The sequence below is a fragment of the Aquarana catesbeiana genome, linkage group LG03 (genome assembly GCF_042186555.1).
Source record: "Aquarana catesbeiana isolate 2022-GZ linkage group LG03, ASM4218655v1, whole genome shotgun sequence".
NCBI lineage: Eukaryota > Metazoa > Chordata > Amphibia > Anura > Ranidae > Aquarana > Aquarana catesbeiana.
In genome coordinates, this window is record NC_133326.1 from 300,020,079 (window position 1) to 300,037,398 (window position 17,320).

The 17,320-nt window shown below is 38.5% G+C and overlaps 1 protein-coding gene across 2 annotated transcripts in view; it reads right to left on the reverse strand.

The window, feature by feature from the left end:
* Positions 1-5,186: 5,186 nt before the first annotated feature.
* PTPRQ (protein tyrosine phosphatase receptor type Q) overlaps positions 5,187-17,320 on the reverse strand; it is a 450,263-nt gene continuing 438,129 nt past the window's right edge. For both annotated transcript variants that reach the window (XM_073620248.1, XM_073620247.1), the window contains 4 exons: positions 15,294-15,442; positions 13,109-13,244; positions 11,006-11,129; positions 5,187-5,741 (listed from right to left, as the gene is read on the reverse strand). In XM_073620248.1, the coding sequence (XP_073476349.1) occupies positions 5,704-5,741; positions 11,006-11,129; positions 13,109-13,244; positions 15,294-15,442 (447 nt within the window). In that variant the 3' untranslated portion in view covers positions 5,187-5,703. The remainder of the gene's footprint in view (positions 5,742-11,005; positions 11,130-13,108; positions 13,245-15,293; positions 15,443-17,320) is intronic.

Below are 17,320 nucleotides of genomic sequence, written 5' to 3' on the forward strand. Positions count from 1 at the left end.
ATTTTTTCTGCTCGTTTTCTGCAGTGTGATTACTGTGGGTGAACGGAGTTCTGGTCAGTGGTTAGCGCCTCTGGTTTTATTTACTCTGGTGCTTTCGCTGGTTGAAACGCAGTTAATTTCCACCTTTTGTTTGACGCCCTGCCTATATAATACATCTCTATCCACGCCCCTGACGAAGTCAGCCTATGACGAAATGCGTAGGGAGGAGCTTGTGACGTGACGCAAGTGTATTCCAGGATGCGGTGGCCATCTTGTTGGCAGTGTTAGCCAGAAACTGAGAGTCTGTATGTAGTGACAAGCGGTTTCTAAATCTGGACAATACCTAACGGTGTGAGTACTGGGACGGAGCATGGAGATTGGGATACCTGTATCCATTCTGTTAAACCTGCTTTACCTGACCAATTGTGGCTGATTGAGAGCAAGGGTTTCTTTATCTCATTCAATGCTCATTTGACCCCTGTGACGAGGGTCCAAAGAGGATGGTAAGTGTGTCTGGGTGCCGGTGGTGGTTATCTTCCCTCATTCATGCTTCAATTATATCCCATGAACTGTATTATGGGGGAATTGAAGGTTCTATGGACCTTTTATTCTGAGCACTGCACCTTCTTCTATTTGTATTATTGCTGTTCATCAACATTGTGCTGGCTGCTCCAGAGACTATTTTAGATTTTATATTATTATTTTATATTTTTCTATTTTTTGTGTAGTTAACACAGCAGACACCCACTATTGAATATTGCTCCCTCGCTTTGTGCAGGATGATACGATCTTGTATCCCCCCCCCCCCTTTACATAGGCTATATACTGTATAGCACAGTAATGATGACTTATATCTTTACAAGGTAATATCTGGGCTTGCAAAGGCATTTATTGCACACAAAGTGAATTCATGCCCTTGTGATTAATAAGGAGCACATTAGAAAAAGAAAGTTTTTCTGCCTGAGGCTCAGAAAATTTTAGAGATATATTCAGGTCTTTTTCAAAAGCTTTTTACTACCAATTTGTAATCCAAATCCTAATGTATTCAGTGGCGGCTGGTGCTCCATTTTTTGGGGGGCTGCAAACAAACCCCCCCCGCCAGGTCCTCACTTACCCCATCCAGGTTGGCGGCTTCCCCGTTCTCTCCTCCCGGGCAATCTGGTCTTAAGACCTACTGTCGCCACTGAAGGTAATGTTGTTTTGACTGATGATATATTATTATATTATGGTTACTGACACTCATGTTCTAGTGAAAATGTCAGTTAACTTAGAAGGAGCATATCTTGCTCTGTGAAATGCATCAAAGCTTATTAAAAGGATATAAAGCTATTTTTTTGTTTTTGTTTTGAGTAGTTAAAGTCTCTGTTAGCATTTTTTACTCTGATCTTTTGACAGGGATATTTTTCATCATTTACTGTCCAAGAGACTCATTAGGAAGTGAGAGGGAATATCTCCGAAAAAGGTGAAATCCCTTACAGTTGCCACCACAGCGTATGGCCCCTTTGGAAATTTTCTCCCATCTCTTATTACAACTTTAAACTCTTTGGTTCCCCATCACTTTCTGTATTAAAGGCAGTGATCAGTACCAATAGTAAGGAGGAATTACAGGCAAACAGGATTAAATACTTGACGGGAGTGGTAACACTTCCCCACTCTATTCAAAACTAAAAAAAAACTTAAGGTTTTCCATATTCTTCAACTATAATAATATTTATTATAAAATATGCATATGCTCAATAACATTCTTCACAAATTGGATTGCTTGATTATGTAAACTACATTTAGGTATCCTGCAGTAACATCATCATTCTGACCTTCTTGGAGAAAGTGGAAAGACAAACAACTGTGGAAATCCTCATCGATGGAGTTTTTTTAAAGTGTTACTGAACCCACAACAGTAAAATCAGTCTGTATATGCAGTAAGACATGCTTGGTATACTCACTGTGGAACCTAAGGGGTTAATCCTGCATTATGTAAGAAGGCTGTTTGATCCTGTCTTCTCTGATCCTCCCCTTCTTCCACAGTCCCCAATCCATCTCCTGATAGAACAGAAACTAGAGGACCAGCTGCACATGCTCAGTTTGGTGTGTTTTGCTAGAGTTTTTTTCTTGGGAGAGTGCATGTGATCAGCACCAGGCTGTCCAGACAAGGGGTCAGGGGTGCCGCAGCCTCATAGGACAATCATGGGAGAATGAAAACTCCTCCTACAAGCTTTAACCAGACACTGATAGAAGTCACATGATTGCTCTAACTGCCAATGAGAAAAGGTATTTATCAGTTTATATTTACTAAAACTATTGCATTTCCATGTTCTGTGTACTGTGGGGGACCAGATATAGTGAATGCAGGTTCTGGGTTTAGTAACACTTTAAAGACATAATAATATGGAACTGGGAATGATAACATAAAGTATTTGTGTCTACTGATCCTGCAGCCTTATAGGACAATCGGGGGAGAATGAAAACTTCTCCTACAAGCTTTAACCGGACACTGATAGAAGTCACAAGACTGTTATATACTGCTGATGAGTTTTTCTAGAGTTTTTTTTCTTGGGAGAGTGCATGTGATCAGCACCAGGCTGTCCAGACAGAGGGTCAGGAATCCTGAAGCCTCATAGGACAATTAGGGGAGAATGAAAACTCCTCCTACAAGCTTTAAGCAGACACTGATAGGTGGAAAAGGTATTTAGCAGTTTGTATTTACTAAAATAATTGCATTTCCATGTTCTGTGTACTGTGGGAGACTAGATATAGTAAATGCAGGGTCCTGGGTTTAGTAACACTTTAAAGACATACTAATAAGGAACTGGGAAGGATAACATAAAGTCCTTGTGTCTACTGATCCCAATATGTAAAGTATCCACAACGTATCAGTTACACAAGTTTGAATTTAATTAGGATATTTTTTTCATTGTTTATTCACCAATGTTATTTTTTTTTTTTAATTCTGTCACTTAACTGCACATTGAAGCCTCCCTGACGGTTTTCCTGTGCGTGGCTCGGGGTTAAAGTTCAGCACCATTAGCTGTAACCCTGAGCCACACTCGGGATTACATTGCAGGACCCTGGTGCGACGTTACTTACTTTGTCCCCAGGATCCTGCGATGTCCCCCTGCGTTGTCTGCGGGCTCCGTCCTCCTCCGAAGCCTCTCTGTGCCAGGCTCCGTTCCCTGCGAGCGTCGCGACACATGGGGGCGGAGCCTGGCGGCAAGTTAAAAAAAAAGTAAAAATCATAACACATACAGTACTGTAATCTTACAGATTACAGTACTGTATGAAATTATTTCACATCCCTTTTGTCCCCAATGCTTTGTCCAATGCCCTACATGCAGTTTTATATTATATATACTGTTCTTTCTGCCTGGAAACTGGAGATTGTCCATAGCAACCAAAAAGTGTCCCTTTACATCAAAAGTGGCTTTAGACCAGCTAGAAAACAGCGATAGTAAATTAGAACACTTGCAGAATTGGGTGATAGTGAATTGTGGGAAAATTTATTTAATTATTATTATATTATTATTTTTTAAAATTATTTATATTTATTTATTATATTATAATTTATGTTTTTGTGTTTCAAACTTCATCATACCTGGGATATCTACTAGACTCTTGGTGGACAGATTTAAGTGTGTTATTGTTGTATAATTACAATATAAAACGCCAAATTTCCATGCAAAATAATTGTACCGCTTTCAGCACCTAAAATCCAAAATAATCATACCGCCAGGGAGGTTAAATATACAACATTGTAAACTGTAAAAATTGGATGACTAGAGCCCATATTTCCATGATAAAATTATTTGATGTAATGTTAAGCCGGCCATACGTGGATCAAAATTCGGCCAGCTCAGCAGGGACCGACTGAGATTCGATCCATGTATGGGCATGCTGATTGTACCCAAGTCAGTAGATTGTGTTCTGCCGGCAGGGAAGGCTCCCTGCGGCCCCCCCGATGACAGAATACAATAGTGCTGCAGGAGGCATTCCCCCATCAACACTGACCATGCTGATGGGGGAAATTGAGCGATTTTCTTTCCTTTCACCAGTAGTGGAAGGAAAAAGTAATCTATGGGCTGCTTTAGGATCACTGGGGTAATTCATTAAAATGACAGAATAAAATAACATAATAGTGTATGTAAACAGGGGAGTTTTTTTTGGTGAGATTTTAAGGGTGCCAAGCAAAAAAGTAACTTTACAGTAATCAAAATAGTAAAAAATATAACAAAGTTTATTACATAGAAGACACATTTAAAAATATTGGCTGTAAAAATGATAAGCAGATACAATTACACATCTAAATGACAGCTGGAAAGAGTGGTCACGCAACAATATCATGGAGTGACTTATCCCGACATGTTTCGCCTCTTGGGGCTTCCTCAGGAACTACAGTTATAAACAGTACAGACAAAAACACTGAGAAACAGCTATGCTGCTGGCAGCCAAACCTAGCTGTTTCTCAGTGTTTTTGTTCTTTGTAATTTATTTAAGTCTGTACTGTTTCTAACTGTACTTTGTTTTATGCAATATCACATCTAAGTTTCAAAAAAAATCCCCTGAGGAAGCCCCAGGAGGCAAAACATGTCAGGATAAGTCACTCCAAAATCTTTCCATCTGTCATTTAGATGTGTAATTGTATCTGCGTATCATTTTTACAGCCAATATTTTTAAATGTGTCTTCTATGTAATGAACTTTGTTATATTTTTTACTATTTTGAGTACTGTAAAGTTACTTTTTTGCTTGGCACCCTTAAAATCCCACCAAAAAACCTCCCCTGTTTACATATATTTTCAGGGATGTTGGTGCCATCTTTTTGACACTGTCGCCCACCCATACCACCATTTTCTACTAACATAATAGTGTAGTTGTTGCTAAATTGATCAGATCTTTCCTTTGGTATTTTGTAAAAATCAAACAAGAATTCCAATTAAACACTACAGACCAAACCACATATTGTGTGCATATTTAGTGTTTCTTCAATTATAAAGAATACTGTTAGTTTAGGTACAATACAGTTTGTCATTTAAGGTGAATAGGTAAAAGATATGGGCACTTCTAGAAGGAAAACCAAGATAAACATATACAGTTACACCAGGGAGTATCATAAATCAAACCTTTATTCTACAATGTAAAAAAGAAGAGATACACAAAGTACCTCATCAGCAAATATATACAGTAACAATGAAAGAGGAAAGATAAAAAGATTGGCAGTCACAACTTCATAGCCCCATGTATCCCCGATGAGCTACTGTGTGCTGTGCAAAAGCCAAAATATTTCAGTAGTGTCATAGGGTGACTCTTCAGCTGTTCTGGATCAGAGTATGGGATCTCAAAATTCAAAATACAAGCACATATATAAAATATGGATATGTATCTACAATCAAATCCGCCATTGCAATACCCCATTACAGATTGTGTTTTTAATTAGACAGCAAATCCAAAAAGAAAATATGATGCAATCTTGAATATCCACACAGAGGACAGTAATACTATACATTGCATTTGGCTCTGTTTTATCTCTTTCAAGATAAAAAAAAATGACATGACAATGAGACCACAGCAGTGCAAACAGTTGAATGTCCTGTGTTCTGTGCACATAACATTACCAGTAGTCTAAGGCACAGCATTAATAGAGTTTGTATGTTCTTTCCTTCACTGCTCTTGTCTTAACCATAGGAAGGAGTGTTTTTGGCTTCCGCCACATTAAGACGGGCTTTTCTTATACACTACATTGTTGTCTCTTCCCATTCAAGTTCAACATCACCTAAAAAAAGAAATAAAAAAACAGTATGAATATCGACTACTTATATGTTAATACAAAATCTGTGATTAATTCACTGCCATGTTGAATTTTTATACCACCAATAGCTGGGTCATTCATGCCTTTTGCACCTGGACCCCTTTTTCTGCAATCCTCCCTTTGCAGTCCCAAATGTGGCGTAGTCCCCTATCAGAAGCCTGTCTGCTTAGTGGCACGTTTAAGAGTGAGAGCTAGGAAATAGCGCGGGGCATTTACATTGCATACTTTTAAATAACCATTTTATGCTGGTAGCCTCGGGAATCATTTATGGCACTGAAGCTCCTCATCCAGTTGTGGTGCTATAAATCAGCTTAGGTGTCACTGCTATGGACATGATGCTGTCTACACAAAAAATTCCATACATATATATGTTAAAGAAAACAACCAAGCACTTATTCTTCTTTTTGGCAACCATGGCAGAAATATAGATCATGCTCTTTCCATTCCTATGAAAATTCCACTCTTGGATTATTGGACATTTGTACAACCACATTTATTTATTATTTCACCATCTTTTCTAAATTCAATGTAGCAATATAGGTTTTAACCCTCATAGTACACACATTTTACAGAGCAATGACCTGGAACCGAGTGGGACAATTGTGTAAGCAGATATATTTTTATTATTGTATCCTAAATAATTTATATATATATATATATATATATATATATATATATATATATATATATATATATATATATATATATATATACATATATATATACATATATACATATATATATATATTTACATATTTAAAAATCAAACAAAAAATTGCTAGAAAATGCTTTTTCATCATTTTTTAATAAATTCAGTTCCAATCCCCCAAGGCTGACTGACTTATGTATACAGTGGGTATAGAAAAGAAAAAAACCCCTTTAAAATAATCCAATTTTGTTTCTTTGCAGCCTGAAATGAAGACAGACACAGTTTTTGTTTTATTCAGCTGTATTTACTAGTGAAAATTATCATCATCCAAGTGAAAGATGGTTGCTTGGTTGCTTGGTTGTTTTCTTTAACATGTATATGTATGGATTTTTTTGTGTAGACAGCATCATGTCCATAACAGTGACACCTAAGCTGATTTATAGCACCACAACTGGATGAGGAGCTTCAGTGCCAAAAGTTATTCCCGAGGCTACAAGCATAAAATGGTTATTTAAAAGTAACAGTAACATGTCAGAATAAAAATAATCGAAAACAGAATCACTGAATCACTGAGTTGGAAAAAGGATCACCCCCCCTCCCAGGTTAGTATTTTATTGGACCACCTTTTGCTTTAATTACAGGCTTTTTGTCTGTTGCGATATGTCTCTACTAACTTTGCATATCTAGACTTTGCAATTTTTGCCCACTCTTCTTTGCAGAACTGCTCAAGTTCAGTTAAATTTGGTGGTGACCGTTTCTGCAAAGAAGAGTGGGCAAATATTGCAAAGTGTAGATGTGCAAAGTTAGTACAGTAGAGACATATCCCAACACACTAAAGGCTGTAATTAAAGAAAAAGGTGGTCCAAGAAAATACTGACATAGGAGGGGGAGGGGGTCACCCTTTTTCCAACTCAGTGATTCTGTTTTTGAATTTGTTTTATTTTTTTCTGACATGTTGATGTTATATCTTTCACTTGGATATTATAAGTTGCGCTAGTAAATAAAGCTGGATGAAAAAAAAACTGTGTTTGTCTTTATTTCAGGCTGCAAAGCAACAAAATGTGATTCAATTAAAAGGGCGTGATTCTTTTCTTTACCCACTGTATATGTAAAGCCTCACTCAAACTAGGGTTTTTTTCTGCATAGCGTATTAAAGGGTTAAAACATCTGTCACTTTTTTACTAATGTGTGTGGTTCCATCCAGGTGATTTCCTGTTACTTCCCGTAATGGTGACACCTTCCCTTACCCTGACATAAACAATGTCATCAAGACAGGGTCTGAGGGGAAATCTTCCCAGTAGGGACACAGACAGCAATAAAAACTTGAAAAATGCTCTAACCCTTCCCTACCTTATTTAAAACCTTGAACAAAAAAAAATGAGGGATATTATAAAAAAGTAAAATTATTTTTTTCAGGCACTTACAGTATCTCACAAAAGTGAGTACACCTCTCACATTTTTGTAAATATTTTATTCTATCTTTTCATGTGACAACACTGAATAAATTACACTTTGCTACAATGTAAAGTAGTGAGTATACAGCTTGTATAACAGTGTAAATTTGCTGTCCCTTCAAAATAACTCAACACACAGCCATTAATGTCTGAACCGCTGGCAACAAAAGTGAGTACACCCCTAAGTAAAAATGACCGAAATGGGTCCAAATTCCCTCCCCGATGTCATGTGACTCACTAGTGTTACAAGGTCTCAGATGTGAATAGGGAGCAGGTGTGTTAAACGTGGTGTTATCTCTCTCACTCTCTCATACTGGTCACTGGAAGTTCAACATGGCACCACATGGCAAAGACCTCTCTGAGGATCTAAAAAAAAGAATTGTTGCTCTACATAAAGATGGCCTAGGCTATAAGAAGATTGCCAAGACCCTGAAACTGAGCTGCAACACGGTGGCCAAGACCATACAGCGGTTTAACAGGACAGGTTCCTCTCAGAACAGGCCTCTCCATGGTTGACCAAAGACGTTTAGTGCTCATGCTCAGCGTCATATCCAAAGGCTGACTTTGGGAAATAGACATATGAGTTCTGCCAGCATTGCTGCAGAGGTCGAAGCGGTGGGGGGGGGGGGTCCTATGTGGTCTGAGCCTGTCAGTGCTCAGACCATACGCCACACACTTCATAAAATTGGTCTGCATGGCTTTCGTCCCAGAAGGAACTCTCGTCTAAAGATGATGCACAAGAAAGCCTGCAAACAGTTTGCTGAAGACAAGCAAAATAAGGACATGGATTACTGGAACCATGTCCTGTGGTCTGATGAGACCAAGATAAACTTATTTGGTTCAGATGGTGTCAAGCGTGTGTGGAGGGAGTACAAAGAGTATGGTGGTGGAAGTGTCACGGTCTGGGGCTGCATGAGTGCTGCTGGCACTGGGGAGCTACAGTTCATTGAGGGAACCATGCATGCCAACATGTACTGTGACATACTGAAGCAGAGCATGATCCCCTTCCTTCAGGAACTGGGCCGCTGGGCAGTATTCCAACATATCGACCCCAAACACACCTCCAAGACATCCACTGCCTTGCTAAAGAAGCTGAGGGTAAGGGCAATGGACTGGCCAAGCGTATCTCAAGACCTAAACCCTATTGAGCATCTGTGGGGCATCCTCAAATGGAAGGTGAAGGAGCGCAAGGTCTCTAACATCCACCAGCTCCGTGATGTCGTCATGGAGGAGTGTAAGAGGACTCCAGTGGCAACCTGTGAAGCTCTGGTGAACTCCATGCCCAAGAGGGTTAAGGCCGTGCTGGAAAATAATGGTGGCCACAAAATATTGACACTTTAGGTCCAATTTGGACATAATTACTTAGGGGTGTACTCACATTTGTTGCCAGCGGTTTAGACATTAATGGCTGTGTGTTGAGTTATTTTGAGGGGACAGCAAATTTACACTGTTATACAAGCTGTACACTCACTACTTTACATTGCAGCAAAGTTGTCACATGAAAAGATATAATAAAATATTTACAAAAATGTGAGGGATGTACTCACTTTTGTAAGATATTGTATATAGCGCTGTCAACTTATGTAGTGCTTTACATATATATTGTACATTCACATCAGTGCCTGCCCTCACGGAGCTTACAATCTAAGTTCCCTAGCTCACATTCATACATACACATACTAGGGCCAATTAACCTACCAGTATGTTTTTGGAGTGTGGGAGGAAGCCGGAGCAAGCCCACGCAGGCTCAGGGAAAGCGTGCAAACGCCAAGCAGGTAGTGTTGTGATTGGGATTTGAACCAGTGACCCTTTTGCTACTAGGTGCTAACCACTACAGCACTGTGCTGCCCCAACCTTAAGAGTTGTAATGCTATTGATCGGCAAATAAATAAATACAACTGAAATAAAATAACATGTAGCAATCACAAGACCTTAAGAAGCAAGTTTGGGCAAAATCAGAAGACTCTTTAAAATCTTAAGATCTGGTTTTGTGCCCTTGGTTATAGGTAAGATGGTGTCCAGCCGACTTCCTGTTTCGTCACTTCCGGCCAGAAATTATGCGACAATTGTTTTTTTCAAACAATTCCAGCTGAATTTCATCTACCGTACAATTAACTAAAAGGTATACCATATAAATGTGTAAGATATGCCAGTGGCCTTCTTTCTTTTATCCCCTGAAGACGTCCATTGTACAGACAAATGCACGTCAAGTGAGGCCAGTGGCTCATGATGTTACACGCATCCTGATATTCTCTGATGTGATTTTTTTGCCTATAAGATGCTTTTATAATTTTGAATAGATTTGCTTTTAATAAAATATGTGGTTTTAAGCACATAATTTATGGTCCTTTGCTCTTTCATTATTTATCCCTATTCCGAGGAGTGGACTTTGGATAACTAGTGGAGGACCCTGGAAATACTGGATCCTGCAGTATTTGCTTTGGTGTCACTTGATTGAATGATTTCTGTGCTATTAATCTCTTATAATTTGGAGATCATTACCATTTGGTAAGGGAACTGACACTTGATTTTAAGGTGGTTTGGCATTATTGCCAAACTTGAATAACAGTATGTTTTTTTAAGCTTACTCTTTTATTATGCACAAGTTTCAACTATATGTTCTGTGATGGACTTTGTACTTTGTATTGTCATGTATATTGTGTAGGAAGTCTTTTAATATGAGTTATGATCACATATGATTCACCACTGAGTTTGTGATATATGGGTTTTGCACACTTTCTACGTAGTTATTTTTAGATTTTCCTTTTGTCCAGAATACATAAGTACAGCATCACTTGTTTGCACGAAGCGCAAATTTTTTGGGGGTTTAATTAACATTAAGAGATGCATTGCTTTTGATCATCTAATAAATAAATAGAGATTAAAACAGATAAACAGAAATAAAATAGCATGTAAAAATCACTGGGCCTTAAGAATAAAGTTTGTCCAAAAGCAGAAAACTCCTTTAAAGCTTTAGAAGCAAGCATTCTTTAGGAAAGTTGCTGTACATAAAATTGAGAATTCTTTTTTAAGAGTAAGGGGAGTAGAAGGAAAGACAAAGTTCAGATGAGTTTCTGTTTTTGAAGGATAATGAAACATGTTGGGTACAGTGTGTATCTGCTTACCTTCCATGGCATCCAAGGAGTCCATTTTCTGAAGGGCAGAATAATTAACAAAGCAAATGGCCTGGTTACTGCCTTTGCTTGCTAATAAGTCCAGAACACACTGGTGTAAAAATATATACTGTGCCTATGGGTGAGAGAGACAGAGTAGTTAGCATTGGTGAAAAAATTGCATCGTAGCCTGTATATAGATAGATAGATAGATAGATAGATAGATAGATAGATAGATAGATAGATAGATAGATAGATAGATAGATAGATAGATAGATATGGTAATTAGTAATAACATTTCACAGATGTATTTTTTCATTTCAGTTTTTTTCCTATATACATTTTAACAGTTTTTATTTCTGAGTGTCTCAGACAGGTCATGACAAAGACTAAGGCTATCTATACAAATAGAATATACATCTTAATTAACATGCAATTTTAAGCACATTGCTCATTTGGCTGACATCGCCTGAAAAACCTGCATGTGGAACTAAATTATTTTTAGAAAAGATGTGGTTTTATTTTTAGATGTGTAACCTAAGTGAACCTAAGTGAAATTGGGCAATTTATTTTTCTTCCAACAAGAACAAAAGTTATATACTTCTCTGGGGAAAAATAGAAAACTCGTGTTCTTATGTTCAGATAAGAAAATTCTGTTTTACTGCTGCGAGAGCAGGTATTTATAAAACCTTTATGACCATCCTACAAAGACCAGTGCAGATATGCATCAGGTAGTCTAAGCTTGTCAAAAGTGCATCTAGACTAATAATAGTCACATACACAACAGTGAAGGCTCTAAGTAAGCCCTGCCTTCACTGTGGGTAGAAGTGTGCTTGTTGTAGGACACAAGACTTTGTGCCAAATGTATCAATGTCACTGCAAAATCTTTTTTTTACTAAAAGTATACTTGTAAAAAAAAAAAAAGCAAACTCATGTTCTTGTGTTCAGATAAAGTCTGTTTTACTGCTGCAAAAAAGGAATTTTTTTAAAACTTTATGACCAGCCTACAAAGAAATGTGCAGACTACTACAAGCCGAATACACAACAATGAAGGTTCTAAGTAAGCCCTGCCTTCGCTGTGGATATAGTTCTGCTTATTTTAGGACATGAGACTTGTCCTTTGCTAAGCCTTTTTTTTTCACTAAAGGTGTACCTTGTAATGGAGCCTATGATTTTAAAGCAGAACTTTAGCAACCCCCCCCCTTCTAAAGTGTTTTGTGGATCTTAAAAAGCTCCCCCTATACTTACCTTTATCCTGCAGTCTTCACGTTGGTCCAATAATGTCATAGGTCCTTCCTCCGTGGCAGTGGTGGGTGGTCCTTCCTGTTGGACTGAGCAGCTCTCATGTAATGATGTGTTAATGATGCTCAGTCCAGGAGTACAGTGAGTGCAAGACCCCAAGGTGGTGTTTCCATGACAGCCTGGGCTCACATTTTTTAATAAAACTAAGACTTAATGGCAAGTTAATCCATAGAAATGCTACTTCTCCACACTACTTCTCTGTGTGCCATGGGTGATAAATTCCATAGTTTAAAGTGTTTGTTACTCCAACATTTTTTATTCCTGATATCAGTTTGCTGTACCATGTACTCATAGGAAAAGGTGTCCTGTCCCTTTTGTATTGCTTCCTTTGTGTGAAATCCCTGGTGTACTTGCCAGCCTCTCTGCTTTCCTATTACAAACTGACCACACTAAGCAGGAGAACACACTGTGGTCAGTTCTCTAGTTTTGCTAGAAACTCATCCTGATCTCCTCCAATGACCAGACTTGTCCTGATATTCCCCCCCCCCCCACCTACACAGCCATTCACTGGGAAGCTCAGTGTACTGTTGCTTCTCCTCCCTCAGCTTTTATGCAGCTGATAACAGAGGGAACAAAGGGAATGGGAAAAAGGTATTTATAACTTTTTTTTTTTTTTTTTAATCTCTATACACAAATGTTTTATCTTTCATTTCTATTTTAAACTGAATGGATTGTTTTACATGGTGATCAGTTACAATCACTTATTTTTTTCTGTATAAGTATTTTTACATTTTTAGATGGTACATACATACTGTACTAATATAATAAAAGTAGAAAGAGGTAAATAACAGCAGAATTCTTGTCTTTGCTTACCAAATTTTGTACCATACACATTCTTTCACTTCTAAGCTCTGCTACAAGGCCATAAATATCCACAAAATCATGATGGTTAATGTGTTGGATTAAATGATCCAGTGCAATAAACAATCCTGCTCGTCCAACTCCCGCACTAAAATAATAACAATATTATTAGTTCATTGATAAAAGTACCAAGCTTTCTTAACATTTAAAAATGCTTTTTAGAGTTGGAAAACCAAATTCCTGTATTGAATGAAGAGGCACATTTGTCATTGGGCTCATTTTAAAGCTGCAGCAAATTATACTTTCCTTCCCCATGGCTCCATTCTCCTGCTGTTCCATTTGCTACTGGGAGTTTGGAGAAAAAGCTTTGTATAAGATCTAAGTTGATTTTTGTTGGAGCTAACACAGAGTTGAGGACCTTTTCCTTACCCCCATATGACAGTGTTTGGTGCCAGAGCAGCCAACTGCAAAGTACAGACATGTGGGGGGAGGAGAGGAAATGATCTCTTATACCTAAATGAACCACGTATTTCTTTTCACTCCTACCAGTGAATGAAGCAGCAGGGAAGTGAAGGGAAGGTGGGTATGTGTTGCTGCAGGTGCCAACAATAAAGTCACTCTGTCACTTTGCTCTGCATGGGAAAAGCACATGATTACAGTGTTTCTAACTGAATCTTCATGGTTTACAGACTTATAATATTGCATAGTGAAATCTGCCAACTGCAAAAGGTGCCTAGCAGCAATGGAACCAGCCATACACCCAGGGCTGGCCCAAGACATTGTGCTGCCTGGGTCCAATCATTAAATGCTGCCCCCCCCCCCCCCCCAAAAAAAAAAAATCACGCCCACCAAAATGCCCCCACATCCATTATTTTATATCATGAGAATTAAAACTAAAATTACATTTATCAGGAAGTCATATTTACATGCAACAGCACCTTGTCTATATGCAAAATTATATGACATACCATTATGTTCAATTCCAAGGGGTGGGCTAGGGCAGTATAGGGGAGGGCTAGGGCAGTATATAGATAGGCTAGGGTAGTATATAGAGAGGCTGGGGTAGTATATAGACAGGCTAGGGTAGTATATGGACAGGCTAGGGTAGCATATGAACAGGGTAGCTAGCATATGGACAGGCTAGGGTAGTATATAGACAGACTAGGGTAGTATATGGACATGCTAGGGTAGCATATAAACAGGCTAGGGTAGTATATAGACAGGCTAGGGTAGCATATGGACAGGCTAGGGTAGTATATAGACAGACTAGGGTAGTATATGGACATGCTAGGGTCGCATATAAACAGGCTAGGGTAGTATATAGACAGGCTAGGGTAGCATATGGACAGGCTAGGGTAGTATAGACAGGCTAGGGCAGTATAGGGGCAGGCTAAGGTAGTATAGGGGCAAGCGGAGCGGCCTGGGGGGGGCAGCTGTCATCATGACACACAAAACTGCTGGAAAAATGATCTTGATCGTCAATTTGCTGGGTAAATATAAGAGGAGAGGCAGCCATAGTTCAATGTGCTGCCCCTCTCAAAGTGCTGCCTGGGTCCAATGGACCCACTGGGACCCATGGTAGGGCCGGCCCTGCATACACCTGCAAAACCAGAGCTCACAAAGTCTTAGTGGCCTTTCACATTGTAGATCTTTAAAATATTACTTACCAAAATAACATAATCAAAGGTCCTCAAACCAATGTGACTCCAAAGCACCTATGAAAATGTGAATTTTTGTGTCTTATCAGATACACTTTACAAAGTGGCTGGTGGGACCTCACTGTATTGTATAAGGTTCTGGTGGTGAGATTGTTGAATTCAGAGGCCTGCTTTGGCAATTATGAGGTAGTCCTACTGCCTTGCTAGAGTTTTTTATAAATATATGAGAGAAGCCCCCAAATCTCCAAGCTGGTCAGAAACAGTGCAAAAAATATGGCAAAAAGATCTCAACATTGAGGACCCAAAAGATGAAATAAAGTCAGTGATTAGTTGTGGATGTTACAAACCCCTGCCTCAAACGAAGTAATTCACAAAGCATGAATGTTTGAAAAAAATACTAGAAATACACTGTATACTCATTTTTTGTAAAGATCTAATATGATAAGAGTTAGCAGTTTTTTCAGATTATTCCTTAGAATTCCATACTATTGTTGATCTTATTGGTCTCCTTTATCCCCAGTAGTATAATCATAATGTACCTGCAATGTACGATTGTTGGTGTATTTTCGTGAGGTCTGCTTCCTCTAACCATCTTTACAAAATGAATTAAAGCAGTAGTGTTTTCTGGAACTCCATGTTCTGGCCAGGAAGTGAAATTACATTGACGAACCATCATAAAATCTCCATGCTGCAATAAAGCAAATAAGGAAGTACAATAAGTAAAAGTCAGAAAAGAAATATATGTGAGTGGGAGAAACAGCATTTTCCTCACGTACAGTACATTATACCTTTAGCTCCTACAATAATCTATTCTTACATGTAAGCCACATTTTCTCCGTTGCTTCTAAGAAGACTTAAGAAGTCCTTAACCTCCCTGGCGGTATGATTATGTCAGATTTTTGATGCTGAAAGCGGTACCATTATTTTGCATGGAAATTTGGCGTTTTATATTATAGGCCTGTAATTCTTAGCAATAACACACTTAAATCTGTCCAAACAAGAGTCTAGTAGACATCTCCAGTATGATAAAGTTTGAAACACGAAATCATAAATTATAATATAATAAATAACTATAAATAATTATACCAAATAATAATATAATAATAATAAAAAGTATGCAATAATGTATTCAAATCAAAAACACTGAAATTTGCCCAGTTGCAGAATTGTCGCTGTCATTACTTTTCAGTGTTTGATGACGAATTTCCCCACAAATCACTATCGCTCAATTCTGCAAGTGATTCTAATTTATTATCACTGTTTTTTAGCTGGTCTAAAACCACTTTTGATGTAAAGGGACGGTTTTGGTTGCTATGGACAATCTCCAGTTTCCAGGCAGAAAGAACAGTATTTATAATATAAAACTGCATGCAGGACACTGGACAAACCACTAGGGACAAAAAGGGAGGTGAAATAATTTCATACAGTAATGTAATCTGTAAGATTACGGTGTACTGTATGTATCGCGTGAGTTTCACTTTTTGAATTTGGCGCCGTTTTCCGTCCCCGTGCGTCACAACGAAGGGAAGGGAGCCTGGCTCCGTGATGAATCGAGCGGAGGAGCACCTTTAGGATGTGGTGGAATGAGAGATACGTATCATGGATGTGCAGCCAACAATTCTGCAGCACCTGCGTGATGCTATCATGTCAATATGGACCAAATCTCTGAGGAATGTTTCCAACACCTTGATGAATCTATGCCACAAAGAAGTAAGGCAGTTCTGAAGGCAAAAGGGGGTCCAACCCGGTACTAGCAAGGTGTACCTAAACATTTTTCCTACATAATATGAGAGTGGTAATCTTGGATTTAATACATTTGGAGTGCATTTTGAAAACTTGGTCTTGTGTTCCCAGATATCATAGTAGAAAACATCATTCCAACCTTATGTCAGCAAGACTTTAGCCTTACACACATAGCCCAGATATTCAGTATGCTGAGCAGCTTCTGCAGACACCCTAACACCTCTTGAAAAAAGAGGAGGGGCTTATTAGGAAAAGGCAGGGTTAGGCAGCACCACACATTCAATGCATATATGAAATGTCATTCAAAGTTTCATCTGGACATTTCAATGTGGCTCCACTACAAAAGCTACAGAGGAGCTGTGAATGGGTTGATAGAGTACATGAGGTTCTATTTCAGCTGCCTGTCAGTTATTTATGTTTAGCCATGATAACTTCCAATATGCTTTAAATATACAAGCAGATGTATTAACCACTTCAGCCCTGGACCGTTCAGCTGCCCAAAGACCAAAGCGTTTTTTGCGATTCGGCACTGCGTCCCTATAACTGACAATAGCGCGGTCGTGCGACGCTGTACCCAAACAAAATTGACGTCCTTTTTTTCCCATAAATTGAGCTTTCTTTTGGTGGTATGTGATCGCCTCTGCGGTTTTTATTTTTTTGCGCTATAAACAAAAAAAAACGACAATTTTGAGAAAAAAAAAAGCAGTATTTTTTACTTTTTGCTATAATAAATATCCCCCAAACATATATATATAAAAAAAAACTATTTTTTCCCTCAGTTTAGGACGATATGTATTCTTCTACATATTTTTGGTAAAAAAAT